At 39.0% G+C, this 17,470-nt stretch overlaps 1 protein-coding gene across 3 annotated transcripts in view; it reads left to right on the top strand.

Annotated features, from left to right (window-relative positions):
• The window catches only part of mitfb (melanocyte inducing transcription factor b), a 78,354-nt gene that overhangs the window by 20,789 nt on the left and 40,095 nt on the right, over positions 1 to 17,470 (top strand). For 2 of the 3 annotated variants that reach the window (XM_067446833.1, XM_067446835.1), the window contains exon 2: positions 12,094 to 12,337. In XM_067446833.1, coding sequence (XP_067302934.1) covers positions 12,094 to 12,337 — 244 coding nt within the window. Of the gene's footprint in view, positions 1 to 450; positions 559 to 12,093; positions 12,338 to 17,470 lie in introns of those variants that run through there. The other variant, XM_067446834.1, reaches the window with a different exon arrangement.

Below are 17,470 nucleotides of genomic sequence, written 5' to 3' on the forward strand. Positions count from 1 at the left end.
CTGTATTATATGATAACTCCTTGTATTATAAATTTATGTAAAGTAGTAAAACATTTACAATAAAAAATAATAAAACATAGAAAATATCCATTATAATTTAATATTATATAATATAATATAAATGATCAATTCAAGGGCTAATACAAATCATATTTTTTATCATATATTTTATATATGCATTATATTAATATTGATGTATCATAGTAGAAATGACTATAATGCAATGATTTATATCACTATTAAAATGAATTATATTCAATCTAATCTAATCAAAAAATCCAAATGGTGTAGACACTGACTGATGAGATTCACCCCACACTCCCTGTGCTGTCATGTGCAGTATTGTAGTGTGTTTAGCGCTGTGGGCTCGCGTGTGAGCTCGTGTGTGTACGGGCTGGCTGTTGGTGCCTCCCCTTTTGACACGCTCCCAGCGCAGCCGGACCAGCGTGACTCTCAGAGCTGTCCAAGGGCGCGCAGTGCACCTTCAGCACAGGAAATAAAGATGGAGGCTCTGGGTGTCCAAGTGCAAAGACCCTGCGTTTTTCACTGCAGACGCTTGTGAGTACCTGTGGAGGAGTGTGTGTGTGTGTGTGTGTGTGTTTTGGGGGGAGTGAGGATCAGTGAGGGATGGAGAGTTTGTTTGGCTACAGTATAAATAAATCTGTGACTATAAATATCCCTATGCTGTGTGTCCTTAGGGATGGAATAAGCATGAGGTCAGTGTATACTTGATGGTGTTTTAATATATCATCGGTATCAGTTTTGCTTTTGTCATTGAGTATTCACCAGCTGAGAGTACAATTTACTCGACTTTCCCAGAGCGTAATGCTGTGGCTGCATCACATAAATGCCTTGTGTTTATATAGTATCATGGGACATGACTGGCCTTAAATGAGCAGTATATACTATACTTTAACAGCACATGGCAGCGCTCTGAGGTGAGTGGAGGAGGTCAGCCTGATGCAGTTCTTTGATTGGTTAGGGCAGTCTGGGGGTGTGTCCACAAAGGACTGTGAACTCATTGTTTTTCCTGACACACATACACACATTGGAGCAGAGATGGTCCACTAATGCTGCACACACCAAAATGGAAAATTACCCCGAGCATTGCAAACACACACACATTCTTTTTATAATGACAACAGAAAATGTGCTTGGGGTGGTGAGATTTGCTAAGGACTGATAAGGACTGTTGTGTAGAAGTTGTGCTGGCATTTAGTCTACAAGCTCATGTGTAAGACACATGAACACACTGCACATTTCATTATATCACCTGCTGGTCTGACAGTATCGGATAACAAAATAAAGCCTATATAACTGGAATAGTATATCATGATAATGCTGAATCATAATAGTAAGTATCCATGGAGCCAATAAAGGGTAGCCTGACGTGGTCATACTCAATTCTAGTCAGAATATGAGTCTGAAACTGCTCCATTGGGCTGTGATTATGGGGCGCGTTTCAACCGAACCAGGAAAGACTTCAATTGGATAGACCAACAACCAATCAGAGCAACGTCAACAGAGCTCAACTGCACTGTGTTGCCAAGTTCGCGTTTTTTTCCCGCGGGTTGTTTTCTATGTCCGTGGGTTGAAGCAACTATTATGTAATATATAGACCCATGAGTGCGAATTTTAGCAGGCAATCTTGCCAAAATAACACTCATTTTACCCAAGCTATTGTTTAAGGCTAGTAGTTGGCAGGGTTTGTTGTAAAAACTTGGCAACCCTGTCTACACGCGCGCTGGAATAAACGATCTTAGCCTTTGTATCTTTGTTGTAAAAAAATTAAAGAATTAATTGATACACAGAGTACTTACCCTGTGTTAATTAATTGATACACAGAGTACTTACTTTTGAGAGAAATAGTGAAGGTGAATGCAGATACAAACAAGCTCTCCGTTTAAGAATTGAACAAATATAATCCAATCCCCTTTGATGTTGTGGATGATTACGTTACTGTTGATCATCTGTCCATCATCGTCTAAAGCCCGCCCTGATGATTTCATTGGTCCGAACAGTTTCTGTTCGGGGATAATTACTCCTCTATGGAGGTAAGCCAGACCGAACCGCCAGACCTAAACAGTTTGTGGGCGGGGCTAAGTTCGGCTGGCATCCAAGCTAAATAAAGGGGACATGGTGATGGAAAAATGATATCTTACATTTGTTCGTAAAACCTTGAAACTTTGCATTTTCACATTATAATACATTACACTTTATATATATATATATACACTCATTTTACTCCTTGTCTTTTTAGAGACTCTGTATAGTATATCGCCATATATATATATATATATGGCGATATACTATACAGAGTCTCTAAAAAGACAAGGAGTAAAATGAGATGGGAGGAATAATTAATTTATAGAGGGAACACGACTTGTGCAAGTTTGTCAGATGTGAAAGAACACAAAATTTTTGCAAGCAAATCCAAAGTTTGTTAGGTAAGCGCAAAACATTTGCTAAAAACACAAAAGTTATGTGAGGAAATCCAGTTTGTCGGCTGAACAATCAAGCATATAGCGTCAGTTCTGGCAGGTCGAGCCAGTCAAGCTTGCATCAGCTGACTGTCAGCTGATCACGTCTACCTATAGGAATACGATATCTATCACAGCATACACATATATAAGCTCATTTAGTACTATCAGCTGCTATCATGCTTCTCAAAAGCTCAATTACCCTCCTCCATCCCCAGCTCCTCCTCTCGTCCAGTCAGGGTTAGGTATTCTGATTTCCCTTGAATCAAACTAAATTCCTGAATTTATTGCTGCTCTCCCAGCTCTTCTTCTTCTGGAGTTTTTGCCCAGAACAGAACCATACTGGCAATCCAAACTATGCTAATAGTCATATTTGACGATGATGGTCCTGACAGAACAAAAGCATTTACGGAAAAACAAACATTTTGTAACTAAATTCAAAGTTTGTCGGCTGAATGCAAAGCATTTAATAATAATGTGTTCGATTTATATAGCGCTTTTCAAGGCACTCAAAGCGCTTTATATTGAAGGGGGGAATCTCCTCAACCACCAATTTGCAAAAAATCAACTGTTATAATGACCATTTTTGTAGCCTACAAATCTAGACGCACCCTAGTGGCAGCAAATTTAATCTGCCCGCAAGTGTCGTCTAGGTACTCTCAATACCCTTCTGCGTTGTATACCTCTCAATCTGGACGGGCCAATCACATCGTGTATAGAGTCGGCGGGCGGGGCCATAATGACGACGGCCGAGTTGCATTTGCGTGCTTCTAGTAAACACAGAAACTGGCGAACGGCGGCGGTCTTTCGAATCAGCTTTGACTGCGATTCTGGAAGACTTGGAGTTAAGCTTGTCTCTGAGAAAAGAACAAAGAACGGCACTGAAGTCATTCTTAAAAAGGAAAGATGTGTTCGGAGTTTAGCCGACCGGATACGGCGAATGTTTAATCTATCAACAAGCCTTCGTTGCTCTGGTTGTTGTAGCGCTATCCTATCGCGTGCAGAGGGAGTTTGAAAGACAACCGTTTATCCCGCCCCTCGACTTGAGCTGTCAATGGTGAGTTTCCAGACCAAACATCTTGGCTTGTCAGGCTACCATTTATGTGCATAAAAAGCTAAAACATGATACACTGCAAGGTAAGGTGGTATATATGTTGGCATATGCCTAAAATCTTGATGTTGAAACAAAAAAAATGTGGTTTCACTTATAAAAGGATTGCACCATGCAAAATATATGTTAATATAGTGCATATTCAGGTTTCGTAACTATGAACTTAACACACTATGAACTATGAACACACACTTGTGTGATCATCGGAGAAACAGATATAGCATACCAAATATTAAAGTCCAATCAGTAAAGGGTGTTAAAAGCGATCCACATCATTTTAGCCTGTGTGAGTCAGTCATTACCTTGATTCAGTAGTAATGATTCAGTCGTGCCAGACAAACCATGATCAGTTTTTAAACTGAGGAACTATGATGCATCAAAACCATGCGTGTTAGCCACTGCTGACCCAGAATCAATGTCCATGCATTTCTTCTTTCCTTTCTTCTTACTGTCTTACTGTCTTCCTCAATTTTTATAACTGTTTCATAAGTGGATTGTGTAAAGATGTTTTGGAGTTTAGTCAGGTGGGATGTCATATTTTACTTGAACAAGAATGAAATCGAAGCTGTGAGGGTCAAAAGTAAATAGGTTGAGCTTGTGTTTAATGTGGTGTTGACTATCCAGTCAGCAAAACTTTGAAAATATGACTTTTAAGAACATTCCCAGTTGATCAAAAGCAATGGAAAAAAACAAATTAGATATGACATAAGACATCTACTATGACACCAAAACATTAGTTTAATTTCAGTCGGTCATGTTCGATGTTACGTCGACTCCAAACTCCTTCGAGTGTAACCTAAACAAGCCAATGCACATTGCCGAATTGCATCTCGCACTTCATCCCACAGCACGGGTATAAATATGGAAGCAGATGCAAAGCATCTTTGTCTTTTGCTTCGGAGCAGAGTGGTTTGTTTGATTCTGCTGCAGTCTCGAGAGGGTGTCAACTGAACGGAAGAGACGCTTTTTCTCCCGGTGTTGGTGTGACGGCGCGTACAGTGGTGGTCGCGAGCTCAACAACTGCTGTTTACACAGCACAGAGAGAAAGAGGGTGGGCATCTTCAATGAGTGGTGTTTATTCAGCTAATGGTTCGGTTTTGAGGGCGTTCCCCTCAGAGTGAGTACCACTGCATGCTGCACTGTTCCCCGCTGTGTGTCGCAGCCATTTTCCTGTGTGCTTCAGCACTAAAAAACAGCTTTTCCCTAAAAGAGCAACACTGAGTCTTTTTAAAGATGTCTTTCCACCCGTGCATTTCTAGATCGTTCCGTTACGCCATCTGATGGTTACAATCATTGTCTCACACATATGGGCATTCAGCACGCTGAGATAGCTTTTGTGGATTATTCATGTTTCCACTGTGGGAACATGACCATTGCGACGTTGCGGTCAAGACTCACATACCTCAAGGAAGGTGGATTCCCCTTAGGCCAGCCGCTTCATTTGGGGCTCTTGTCAACGACCAGATGTCGATCGCTGTATCAGAGGGGGAGCTTCAGTCACCTGAGAATGAAAACTTGGTGGCATTGCCTCCTTCTGGGAAGGTAGCATTGCCCGAGCCTGACCCAGAATTGACAGCATGGTATATATGGATACGCACATGCTTCTACTACCGGCTGGGGGGCCACATACATTGAGGAGGCAGTATTGGGCATTTGGAAGGGTCCCCAACCACATTGGCACATCAACTGCCACAAGTTGTTAGCAGTGCGTCTTGCGCTGAGCTGCCTCTAAGGGCCGTTACAAGGCAAGCACTTACTGGTTCGCACGGACAACCGTAAAAGTGGTCTACGCTCCTATCGCATGTAACAACACACTCTTCATCTACTCCTATTGAGTCTGTAGCATCTGAGGTCACTTCGCACCTCTCACATACCAGGCTTGCTCAGTTGTGCAGCCGACGAGCTCTCACGACATTAAGTGCTCCTGGGAGAGTGGAAATTCCACTCCCAGGCAGTCCAGCTGATTTGGAGGGTACTTCGGGACCATACATGTAAATCTGTTTGCCACTCCTGACATGTCTCACTGCCAGTTGTTTTACTCTCAGACTGAGGGTACCCCCGACATAGACGCACTGGCACACAGCTGGCCCCAGGGCCTACACAAGTATGTGCTTCCTACTGTGAGCCTTCTTACACAGACACTGTGCAAAGTCAGAGAGGATGAGAAGCAAGTCTTGCTAGTTGCTCCTTACTGGCCCAACCAGACCTGGTTCCCAGAACTAGTACTCCCCACAAGAGCACCTCCCTGGCTCATTCCTCTGAGGAAGGACCTGCTTTCTCAGAGACGGGGCACCCTATGGCACCCATGTCTAGACCTCTGGAATCTCAATGTCTGGTCCCTGGACGGGACGCGGAGGACTTGGGTCATCTTCCCCAAGCAGTGTTAGACACATCTCTTCAGCTAGAGCCCCCTATACGAGGTGCCTATATCCATTTAAGTGAAACCTGTTTGTTGAGTGGTGCTCTTCTTGCCGGGAAGACCCCCGAAGATGATCGGTCGTGACCGTACTTTCTTTTCTGCAAAATGAACTAGAGCGTAGGCTGTCTCCCTCTACCATCAAAGCATATGTTGCCGCGATCGCAACACATCATGATGCAGTTGATGGTAAGTCTCTGGGAAAGCACGACCTGATTGTCAGGTTCCTAAGGGTAACAAGAAGGTTAAATCCTCCTCTCTCATGTTATCCGGAGGCTGGATCTGTGCCCAAGGTTCCCACCACTCCCTTCAGAAACCAGGTGGTGAACCTGCAAGCACTGCCCCTGGTGGAGGCAGACCCAGTCCTTGCTTGCTCTGTCCTGTCCACACTTTGCACCTATATGTGGACTGAACGCAGACCTTTAGGACCTCAGACCAGCTCTTTGTCTGTTACATAGGACAGCGGAAGAGAAAGTCTGTCTCCAAACCGAGGATGGCCCACTGGATGGAACATGCCTTTCCTGCATGGGTTGAGAGCAAACTCTACCTGGAGTGTTGTCCTTTCCTATGCTCTGGCGCATGGTGCCTTGCTGACTGATGTATCTAGAGCTAGGCTGGGTCCCATATATTGTGACCCCTACTGTAGTCCCATATGTGTATTTACCACAGTATGGTTCCCCTGACGGTGAGCCTGTGTCTTTCCCTGAGTAGAGTCTGTCTGGCATCTCTGAGCAGTGTTGTCTCCCTCCTAGCATGGCCACCACCCTAGAGACATTCCATATGTTACACTGCCCTAAATTGTCCATATGTGTAATCTCCACATGATACCTCCCTTCGGGCAGGATGTGGCTTCCGCAGCGTTCCTTTTCCCCTGGAAAGGGCAAACTTTCCCAGAGTTATCCAATAGTCTAAATAAATGGGTCATGTGGAACAGCAATTACTGACTGACAAATGGCTTTGCATAAGGTCACCGGAAAGGACATCATCAGTGGCGTTTTCCAAAGGATCCCCAATACATTGGTGACGTCGAACATGACCGGCAGAAAGGGAATGTTCTTGGTTAATCCTCGTTACCTGAAGGAGGGAACGGAGACAATCTGTCCTGTCGCCATTTTGCGAGCGAATGCAAAGTTTCTCGGAAGAACGCAAAAAACATTTTGCAAGCAAACACAAAGTTTCTTAGCGCAATGCAATCATTTTGCAAGAGAACGCAACATTTTCCAAGGGAACTCAAGCGAATGCAAAGTTTCTCGGTGGAACATAAAACATTTGTGAGAATGCAAAAGCAATGCAAAATAATTTACTTTTTTTTTCCCCCTCCTTCACCTTGTCCCTTTAAGGGCTCCGTAGAACATAAATATTTCTTATTAAGTTTTCATTTTATCAGTATTTTAAAAATTTAATAATAGTAATAATTAATAATAATAATAATTATTATTATTATATACTTATCATTAATATATAGCCATATTTATATATTATCACAAAGTTTTGATTCAAGTTTTAGCCACCACCCCCCCAATCGTGCAGCCCCATATATGTCTAACCTACAAATCTAATAAATAAATAAAAGATTTGTGATTTAAAATAATCCTTAAAAAAGACCCCCCCCCCCCCCCCAAATAAAATTGCTGATACTATCTACAGTGCAGCTTTGACAAACTATGGCACTTAATATGTCTTAACTGAAATGTAAAGTTGTAGACAATGAGATTACACATGTTTAAACCACAATGCTCAGCAAGTGCTGTAGACTAGCGTTTGACAGGGCCAGACAGGCTAATTAGAGCGATTACTGCACAGCTGGATTGGCTGGCTGCTCGGCGGAGGCGCATCAAAAGGATCAGCGGCGAGGAAAAGGCCTCATCTCGACAGCACGTCGTCTGGGTTTCTGGGTGGAAAAACGTGCTGCGTTTGGAGCAAGCAGTTCCTCTACTGAATCATGAAGAGAACTGAAAGTGGACGGGGGAACGTTGTGTAAGTTCCTCAGCTGGATCGGGATCTTTGCGGTACTGTAGCTTAAACGGATGGCGAAATAGTGGGAGGAAAGCTGTGGGAGAAAGAAAACATAAACAGCCGCAAAACTGAAAACATCAGCTGATGTGGAGGAAGCAGAGCCCGGTTTTGCTGCATTACATGGGTTTTCACCTTCAGATCTAGTATTTTCTTGGGAGAGAGAGAGATTTTCTTGAGTCGTTGTTGCGATTTGTCACATTGAATCAGTGTCAGGAAGGTCCGGCCCGGTTCTGTGAATTCTCCACAAACATCAACTACTCACTGCGTATTAACAAGGACAATGTTAGACTTTAGTCTTAGAGGTAGTATTTAAGGTCTACCTCTATACTTTAAAAAGTTTATATATAAAACTACAAAATATTTGATGGTGATAGGTCAATTACATTATTCTGCAGACAACTATGGTTGTATGATGATGCTTAACTATTTAAATCCCTAGTTTCATGTTGTTCTTTCTTCTGTTGTAATGCAATAATTTTTCCATCTGTTTATTTAGTAAGTTGCTAATGGATTTTGATATTGCAATGATCAAATATCTGTTCAATCAAAGACAAAAAGCCCATCAAAATAATATAAACCTTTTTTGAGCCTTAGCCTAGTGGTTTGCACACTGGTTCCAGCATATTGAGTGACCCATGGTACATATTTGAAGCAATCTTATATCATTTCCCAATCCTACTTCCTCCTCTTTTCTCTGTCATTTCTACTATGAATAAAAAGGCCAGAAAATGTCAGTGGTGTTTGCATAATGCTAGGTCGAATTGTATTGAATGTGGACTTGATTTTACTTGCATATTTTATATTTACTTGCATATAATATAATATGAATGAAATAAAAGTTCACTTTCTTAACACATAAGCACACTTTAAAAAGTGTAATTAGAAGTTTTAAAGTGCATTTTAAATCATGTTTTAATAATCTTTTGTCATGTTTTAAGGAAGTACACTTATTTTAATGTGTTGACTGACGTTGACTGTGTTAACAAACTAAAGCACAGGTAAATTTGATTATAATGTTAACAGTAGTGTGTTATTTGATATTACATTTAAAGGTAATATATCTCAAATAGTTAATTGCAACTTCATTACGAATTACAAATATATTTACAGGGTTTGTACAAGGTGCTTAAAGTTCTTGAAATTTAAGTCCTGGTTAACTCTTGAAAACCGCCATATTTATGTAAAGGTTCTTAAGAAGTGCGTAAATTATTAAAAGACAATATGAAATTTGTGTTTCATTTTATTGATAAAACAATATTTTGATGCAAAATTAACGCTGCAGCCCATCTGATATAGATATAGAGCCATTTCGCATGACTGACCGTGATATTGCTCATATAATTGATACAGCTTTCATTTTTCAGGTCAATCATGCTCATGAGAGGGGAAATATAAGTTTGAATAAGGAAAAATATATCTTTGTTATCGTATATTTAAAGTTGGTAAAGTTACCAGAGTCACTGCGTGTGCTGTACTTTATTTGAACCATTTTGTTTTATTAGTTTATTTTTATTTATCAATTTCCCTTTTTTCGATTTTGAAAGATATAAAGATATTGTTTGATAAGTGAGAGCTCTGATTGTAGTCCTTGGAAAAACATAATAATAATTTAAAAAAAAATTATTGAACTTTTCAATAATTGAAAAGGGTCATTGAAAGTCCTGAAATTTCATTATAAATGAAATTCACAATATAAATGACATGAAAGTATATTTTAGTTTATCATAAATGTTTGTTAGGAAATGTATTTCATGTATTTCAAAGACAATACAAGTAATTATGAAATATAAAGATGTCCTACTTGGACAAAAATGTTTATTATTAATTTAAACTTATACATTTAAATTTTATTGCAATAAAAATACAATTAAATGTCTTAAAACATTACATTTGGTTCACACTTAAGTATATTCTTTTAAAGTATGATATTTTTAGCATGTTGTATAGGGTGATATGGGTGGTTTCTTAGGGTCCTTTCACACTTGGTTCGATTGCCTGGACCGAACCCAAGTTCGATTGCTCCCCCTGCCCCCGCTGGACTGTGTTCATATTATATTATTTAGGTCTGAACCGGGGTGCGTTTGTGTCATCAAAGCAAGAACTGTTTACCCCATTGCTTGGTAATGACAGCGAGCATGAAGGCGGCAAAATGCATAGCGTTGCTCACCTCACTTTTTTATTTTTATTTTTGAACCGTTGGTTTTGTTACCAAAGCTTGAGTACGTAATGGCACTTGCGTCTATCTGTCGCAAATCCACTGCAGATGCTCTAAAGAAAGCTGAAGACGAGCAGAAATGAGATATAAGCTCTCTGCTAGCAGTATGTCAGTGACGCTCGTCAGGTAAATGAGTGAAACACACACAAACACATTTTTATCAAATCCTACATCATTAATAGCGGTTCACTTCTGCAATTTAATACGTTCACATCAGCAGCGAACCGTAGAGGAGTTCACATGAACCGAACCCCAGACCTCCTTTTTAAGTGGACCCGGGTACAGTTCGGAAGACCGCGTTGCTAGTGTGAAAACACCCTTACGGCCGTTTCACACCGCAAGCGTGAGCAGCGCATATTTTGACGCTCAATTAAAGTGAAAGCACACTTTTAATGGACAAAATAAATATGATTTCACACAAAAAATGCCTAAAATGCACGTGTAGTGTGTTTGAACAATAACTGGAGTATGTCAGAAAAGAAAACGAAGAATAAAAAATATCTGTTGAAGATTTACCAATTTAAACTTGTTTTAATTATTCAGTTTGAGTGAAAGTATTATAAAAAGTAAAGTAAGCTAGCCAGAGAATATAATAAAAATTATTTTATTTTAGTATGTAATACTCAGCTATAGGCTCTAGCATTGCGGGAGCCGCTGCTGTGACGCTGCACCAACGCTTCCAGTGTGAATACTCTCGCGCGTCTGAAGTGACGGTGTAGTTACGCTGACGTGCAGCTCATGCACTGCTCATGCTTGCGGTGTCAAACAGGGGTTACTAACCCTTTTTAGTCCGTGTAAAAAGAAGTGTAATAAGTGTGTGGGACATTTTTACTCTCATTTTATTGTCTACTCTAGGTAAAAAATCCAATCACAATTCCAAAATCAACAAACCACATGATTTTATACAGTATATCATGTCAGGTTAAAGGGTTAATTCACCCAAAAATTTAAATTCTCTCATTAATTACTTACCCTAATGTCGTTGGACACCCGTAAGATCTCTGTTCATCTTCAGAACACAAATAAAGATATTAGTGTTGAAATCTGATGGCTCATAAAGGCCTTCATTGACACCAATGTCATTTCCTCTCTCAAGACCCATAAAGGCACTAAAGACGTCGACACAAAGCCCATCTCACTACAGCGGCTCTACAATCATTTTATAAAACGAGGAGAATAGTTTTTGTGCACAAAAAAACTAAATAATGACTTATATAGTGATGGGCCGATTTCAAAACAAAGTTTCAAACGTTATGAATCAGTGTATAGATTCAGGATTCGCATCGCCATTGTCACGTGACTTCAGCAGTTTGGCACGCGATCCGAATCCTGAATCAATACGCTGATTCATAACCGTTCGAAACTTTGTTTCGGATTTCAACAAAAATATCTTAATTTGTGTTCTGAAGATGAACGGAGGTCTTACGGGTGTCCAACGACATTAGGGAGAGGAATTAATGAGAGAATTTTCCTTTTTGCGTGAACTAACCCTTTAATATTTCACGGCTAGTTATGCAAGTTTAATTCTTGGGGGTTTGTTCAAATTCACAACCTTATAGATGCTGGTATTTTCTTAGCTTTCCAATCAGTATTCCATAGTCCCAATGCAGCTCTATCCCTGAGGTCAAAATCATTACGCTTGCTAATTAACTACCAGGATCTCAAAATAATTCAATTATCCAGCACCTAGTGTACCAAACACTGTCCCTCTACAGAGCCCCACTTTCTTCCCCTAAGTCAACTCTCTCTCTCTCTCTCTCTCTCTCTCTCTCTCTCTCTCTCTCTCTCTCTCTCTCTCTCTCTCTCTCTCTCTCTCTCTGTCTCTCTCTCTGTCTGTCTGTCTGTCTGACTACAGTAATCCATCTGAGCAGCAGCATGGCTCCTCTAAGCCCCCGCTGGGTTCGTCGGCCGTGACCTCTCGAATCCTGCTCCGCCAGCAGCTGATGCGCGAGCAGCTCCAAGAGCAGGAGCGGCGAGAGCAGCAGAGAAGGCAGAGCTCAGCGTACGCACAGACCTCCGTCACCCAGAGCCCCGCCATCAACGTCAGCGCACCCGCCGGCCTAACCAGTGCCACACAGGTGCCCATGGAAGTGTTGAAGGTAACCCCGCAGGCCCATCATTTTGATATATAACTGTTTATTTAACCTTTAGACAAAATCGAAATAAGTTGTGTATGTGTTTTATGTTTTGTATCATATTTGGTGCTTTTATGGCTCATGTAGTATAATGTAGTGAGCATATGGAGCTCATATTCAAAGAGAAAAAAACATCTGTTTAATTCAGAGGCCCAAACTGAGCAGGAACTTGCAGTTTGGGGCAGCTGCTGATATTTATGTGGCCAAAAAGGGAGGTGAAATACTGATAGCTTGCAATGCAAATCAATAAGTTCACAGATTACTTGTTTAAAATGCTTATAAATATCAGTTATCTCTCTGTATCTCCCAAAAATACTATTTAAATGCTTAGTTTTATGATCAAAGCTCAGTAGTTTTAAATTATACAATGCAATGCAATACAATGATGATTGAGAGATCAACAAATTAAAAAAGCCTGATGATCATATTTGATACTCACATTTTAACACAATAAAAACATATATAGAATATATATAGAATATATATATATATATATATATATAGGGCTGTCAAACGATTAAAATATTTAATCGCACGATTGTCATGAGTTAACTCGCGATTAATCTCAATTTAATCGCCGATTTTTATATGTTGTAAATGCATCTTAAAATAAGTTTAAATTAAGTTTTTAATACTCTTATCAACATGGTTATATTGACTAATATGCATTATGCAAATGTACGTTTATCATAAGTGAAACCATACTTTATTCAGTAATAATCAATAATACAGCATGAAGACTAGATGTGGATCAAAGGTCATAGATGTTTATCAAAGAACTTGTTCATGTCTCTTTAAAAATTATCTGTTAAAATTCAGGATAAGCAGGGATTTCTCTCATTTTAAGAATATAAATAAAGGTAGTATTACTGTCAGTTTAGTTCAGAACAGGGAAGCTGTCATGCGGACCAGAGAGCGCACCAGTACCACACCATACCTGGACGAGGTCCATATTCAATGTGAAGGAATATAGTGCGGCCCCTTTAAGAGATGCGCGTTCCCTATTGAACTGCCGGTATTTTGCGTGTGCACGCTGAACTGTGCTGTGATTCACGTGAACAGTGTGAAGAACACGGATTCGGGAGCGCTCTTGTTCAGAAAAGTAACCTGTGCAATCGTTTTAGCCGATTGTAATGCATTTAGTTCAGTAAAACACATGTACTGTAAGTGGTGATGGTGTTAATGATTTACCTCAGACATGAGCGAGAGTGAGCTTCAGTACATCGCGCTCGGACTGCTGAGAATGTGCTCAATGTAAACAGACTTTTCTTTCGACCTGGTGTCTATGGTTAAACAGAAAATATGGTAGCTTATAGCCAATAACTACTCTTTTGGTTTAGAATATTAATGTTAACCATTTTCTTTCCCTATTAATGTTTGCTTCTGCATCCTTTACGTCTATGGCTGATCTCAATATCTCCAACTACGAGCTATGCCATGGATCAAACAGAAAATGCGCGCTTCGTAATAATAAATTTAGTGCCGTTAAAATTAATTTAATTTCAAAATCTTGAAATATTAATAACAATATAAAAGTTATATGCTTTATAAAAATCGTTTAAGATTTCACAGCAAAATGTTCTGTCAATCAGATGAGAGAAGGCATGTAATGTACTGGTCTGCAGTGGTCAGTATCTGTCAAAAGTGCTCCAAGCATTATTTATTGCAGCTGTATTTTTTTGCAGTTTAAATTATTTAATTTGATTGGTAACAACCTAGTGTTTTTAGTATTATAACTGAATTCATTAATCAAATGTAAGAATTTAACAGGAAAGATGATGCATTTAATAAGATTTTAAAAAAATGGCCTTTATAAAATTAAATAACGCCCTGGGTTGAATATCACAAATATGCCGATTTAAGTAGGCCTATGTAAAAGCTGACAGATTACTGATGAGAATATTACTACAGAATCAATAGATGTATACCACCAATTTAATTTCATTTAATTGGATTAAATTAATGTTTAAGTTGATATTTACAAGAAATATTGTAACTGTTACTAACTTTTAACTGCTGTAAAAAAGCACCATATTTGTTTAAAGTGTTTGCAAACCATATGTTATTGCACTTTTGTTCATTTAGCAGCACTTTTGTATTCATTATTGAATTTTGCGCATACTGCGATTAAAATCATGCGATTAATCGCGATTAAACATTTTAATCGTTGCCCAGCACTACACAATACACAATGCAATGGTATTCCCTGGTGGCTGTAGCTCTTTCAGCAGGATATTATGCCCTGCCACAAAGCAAAAATGATCCAGTAATGGACTGAGGAGCACAACAACGAGTTTGAGATGCTGACTTGGCCTCCAAATTCCCCAGATCTCAATCCAATCGAGCATCTGTCGGATGTGCTGAACAAACAAGTCCGATCATGGAGGCCCCATCTCACTTTGCAGTTTACAGGACTTAAAGGATCTGCTGCTAACATCTTGGTGCCAGATACCATAGCACACCTTCAGGGGTCTATTGAGTCCATGGCCCGACGGGTTAGGGCTGTTTTGGCACCAAAAGGAGGACCAACACAGGACCAACACGATATTAGGAAGGCGGTCATTATGTAATGCCTGATCGGTGTATAGCCGAATGTCAATTAAAGCTGCTCTCATTTATATATTTTTTGTCAGACATAAAAAAGAGTATGATATAGTAACTTACTACTTGTTAATCAGTAGTAGCTACAGGGTTTTCGCTAGTGCTTTTTGGAGAGAAAAAACTCACGATGGCACTTTATTTTAAATATCCGTTATTAACTATTTACTAGTTGCTTATTAGCATGCTGGCTGTTTATTCTCCCAAGGTTTATTTTTCTCCATCAGGCCCTGATGGAGTTTTGGTTCCTTGCCACTGTCGCCTTTGGCTTGGCTTGCTCAGTTGGGGACATTGAAATTATGATCCAAGTTATTTAAACTAAATATACAAATAAAATTAATTAATTAGGTCTTATTTAATTCTATAAACGATAATACTGATCTGCCAACATTGTCGCTATATGATAAATTAAAATAAGCTGATAACATCACTGTTTACTCCAGAACGACTGTACAGCCAAATCTAATTTAGTTGCAGTGTTGTCCTGTTTAACACTGTGAAGCTGCTTTGACACAATCGTCATTGTAAAAGCCCTATATAAATAAAGTTGATTGATTGATTGATTGATTGATCCCTTAATCCTACCCGATACCTAAACTTAAATGCTACAAAATCTACCTTACTAACTATTAATAAGCAGCAAGTTAGGAGTTTATTGATGCAAAAGTTAATAGTGCATAAGTGTTCCCCATACTAAAGATTTACCAAAATCACTAATCCAGCAACAAAGTTGCTAAATTGGCCACACTGGCAAGATCGTCTTCAAACCGTTTCTTCGCTATGACACTAGTTGACCTGAACGGGAAAACTAAGCATAATAAAAGTCACTTTACGCTAATGTTTGCTATTGCGCCTCTGTGCATCGTGAATTCTGACACACTTCTGAATGTGAAATCAAAGATTTGGGCAGGATTTCACAGTAAAGCCTCAGCTGAGCATGTCATAGCTGATTGTCTATGGCTCCATTCTCCGTGACTTTTCATGGTTTGGCTACGCTGGCATTAGCACATCATGCATTTGTTCTTCTGCTTTGACCGCTCAATTCAACTCGAGCTTGAGTCTTCATCAGCCCAAGCGTGTCTGATTATGATACTGTCCGTAAGGAAGGGGAGGGAGCGGGGCGGGCAGGGGACAGTGAAGTGTGTTAAAACGCATATGGGGATTATCTTTCCCCAGAGAATTCCTCTTTAATGCATGCTGTGCTCCAGCCTCTTGGAATTAGCCATCTTTAATCCTATTTGCTCAGCTACATTCAAAATCTTTCATAGCTTTGATTCCTTGTTAGTCTGCGGAACTATAGACAGTTACTGATTTCCGTGCTATTGTGCACAGACTGTGATAAATACAACTAAATCTGCTGGATCCCAAAGGACTGGAGCTGCTAATGTCACCCGGTAAGAGCCGTTATGTTACATTTGCTCATTTTTTCAGGGAAAAGTGATTTCGGCGCTATTAACTATCTCTGTTACGCTCGCAGGCATGGGAAACAGTCATATCTGTTGATTGATGTTTTATTCTATAACTAGTATGCTCCGTTCTATATGTATATGTGAGTCTTTGAATGTGCATCGATAATAGTGATATTGCGTTCATATTTGTAAGTATTGGTCTCAGTTTCAACCCATGTTAAAATCTCATCTAGTTAGTTTCAAATTTGATAGCAAGTTTAAGGACATATTTTTTTCTTATAGTTCTGTTTAATTATTCTTTAGTAGTTTGTTGTGTGATTTATCTGTTTCTTTATTATTATAATTGGTAATTGTTTAATTAACTTTGAATCGCTGTTTTATAAATGAAACCCAATTTAGGATAACTTCTAATATTTTTAGAAGAATTTAAACCAGTTCAACATTAGACAGATTTAGGACAGGGTTGTTATTTTTAAACTAAATATATAAAATAAAAAAAAACATTTTTATGAAATATAATGACAAAAATTAATAGAAATAAATTGATTATTAAAAAAAATAAACTTATTTTATACTTGTCAAAACATTTCTCATTTGTATTATGTTTATTTTGATGTACTAAAACTAAAATAAAAATTTATAAAAACTCAAAAACTCGCGCCACAATACTAAAACTTTGGCTGAAATGGAAAATGTAAACATAAAATCTAAATTAAAAACTATAATATCTCAAGGATATTAAATAACACTAATTTATGAATATAAATTAAAAATCAAGCTTTTTTAATGGTTCTACTCTTCATGTATCACATGTTCTTTGCAACGTTTCTATTTGTACATACTTTGTTGAAACACCTTAGGGATATTAAGCAATTATTTCTCCCATATTTCAAATCTCACACAACATTTTTTAGTTTTAGATGTGTGAAATGTACTATATTTATGCGTGACGCTCCCCTGTCAACAGAAGCTGATTACACAAATCTAGACCACCCAGCATGCAACAGCCAGTCTGATACAATTACTGTGTAATGATTATAATGTTTTTAAAATTAAAGAAAAGTGCATGATATCTTGGGGAATATTTTAG

The sequence above is a fragment of the Pseudorasbora parva genome, chromosome 6, assembly GCF_024679245.1.
Source record: "Pseudorasbora parva isolate DD20220531a chromosome 6, ASM2467924v1, whole genome shotgun sequence".
NCBI lineage: Eukaryota > Metazoa > Chordata > Actinopteri > Cypriniformes > Gobionidae > Pseudorasbora > Pseudorasbora parva.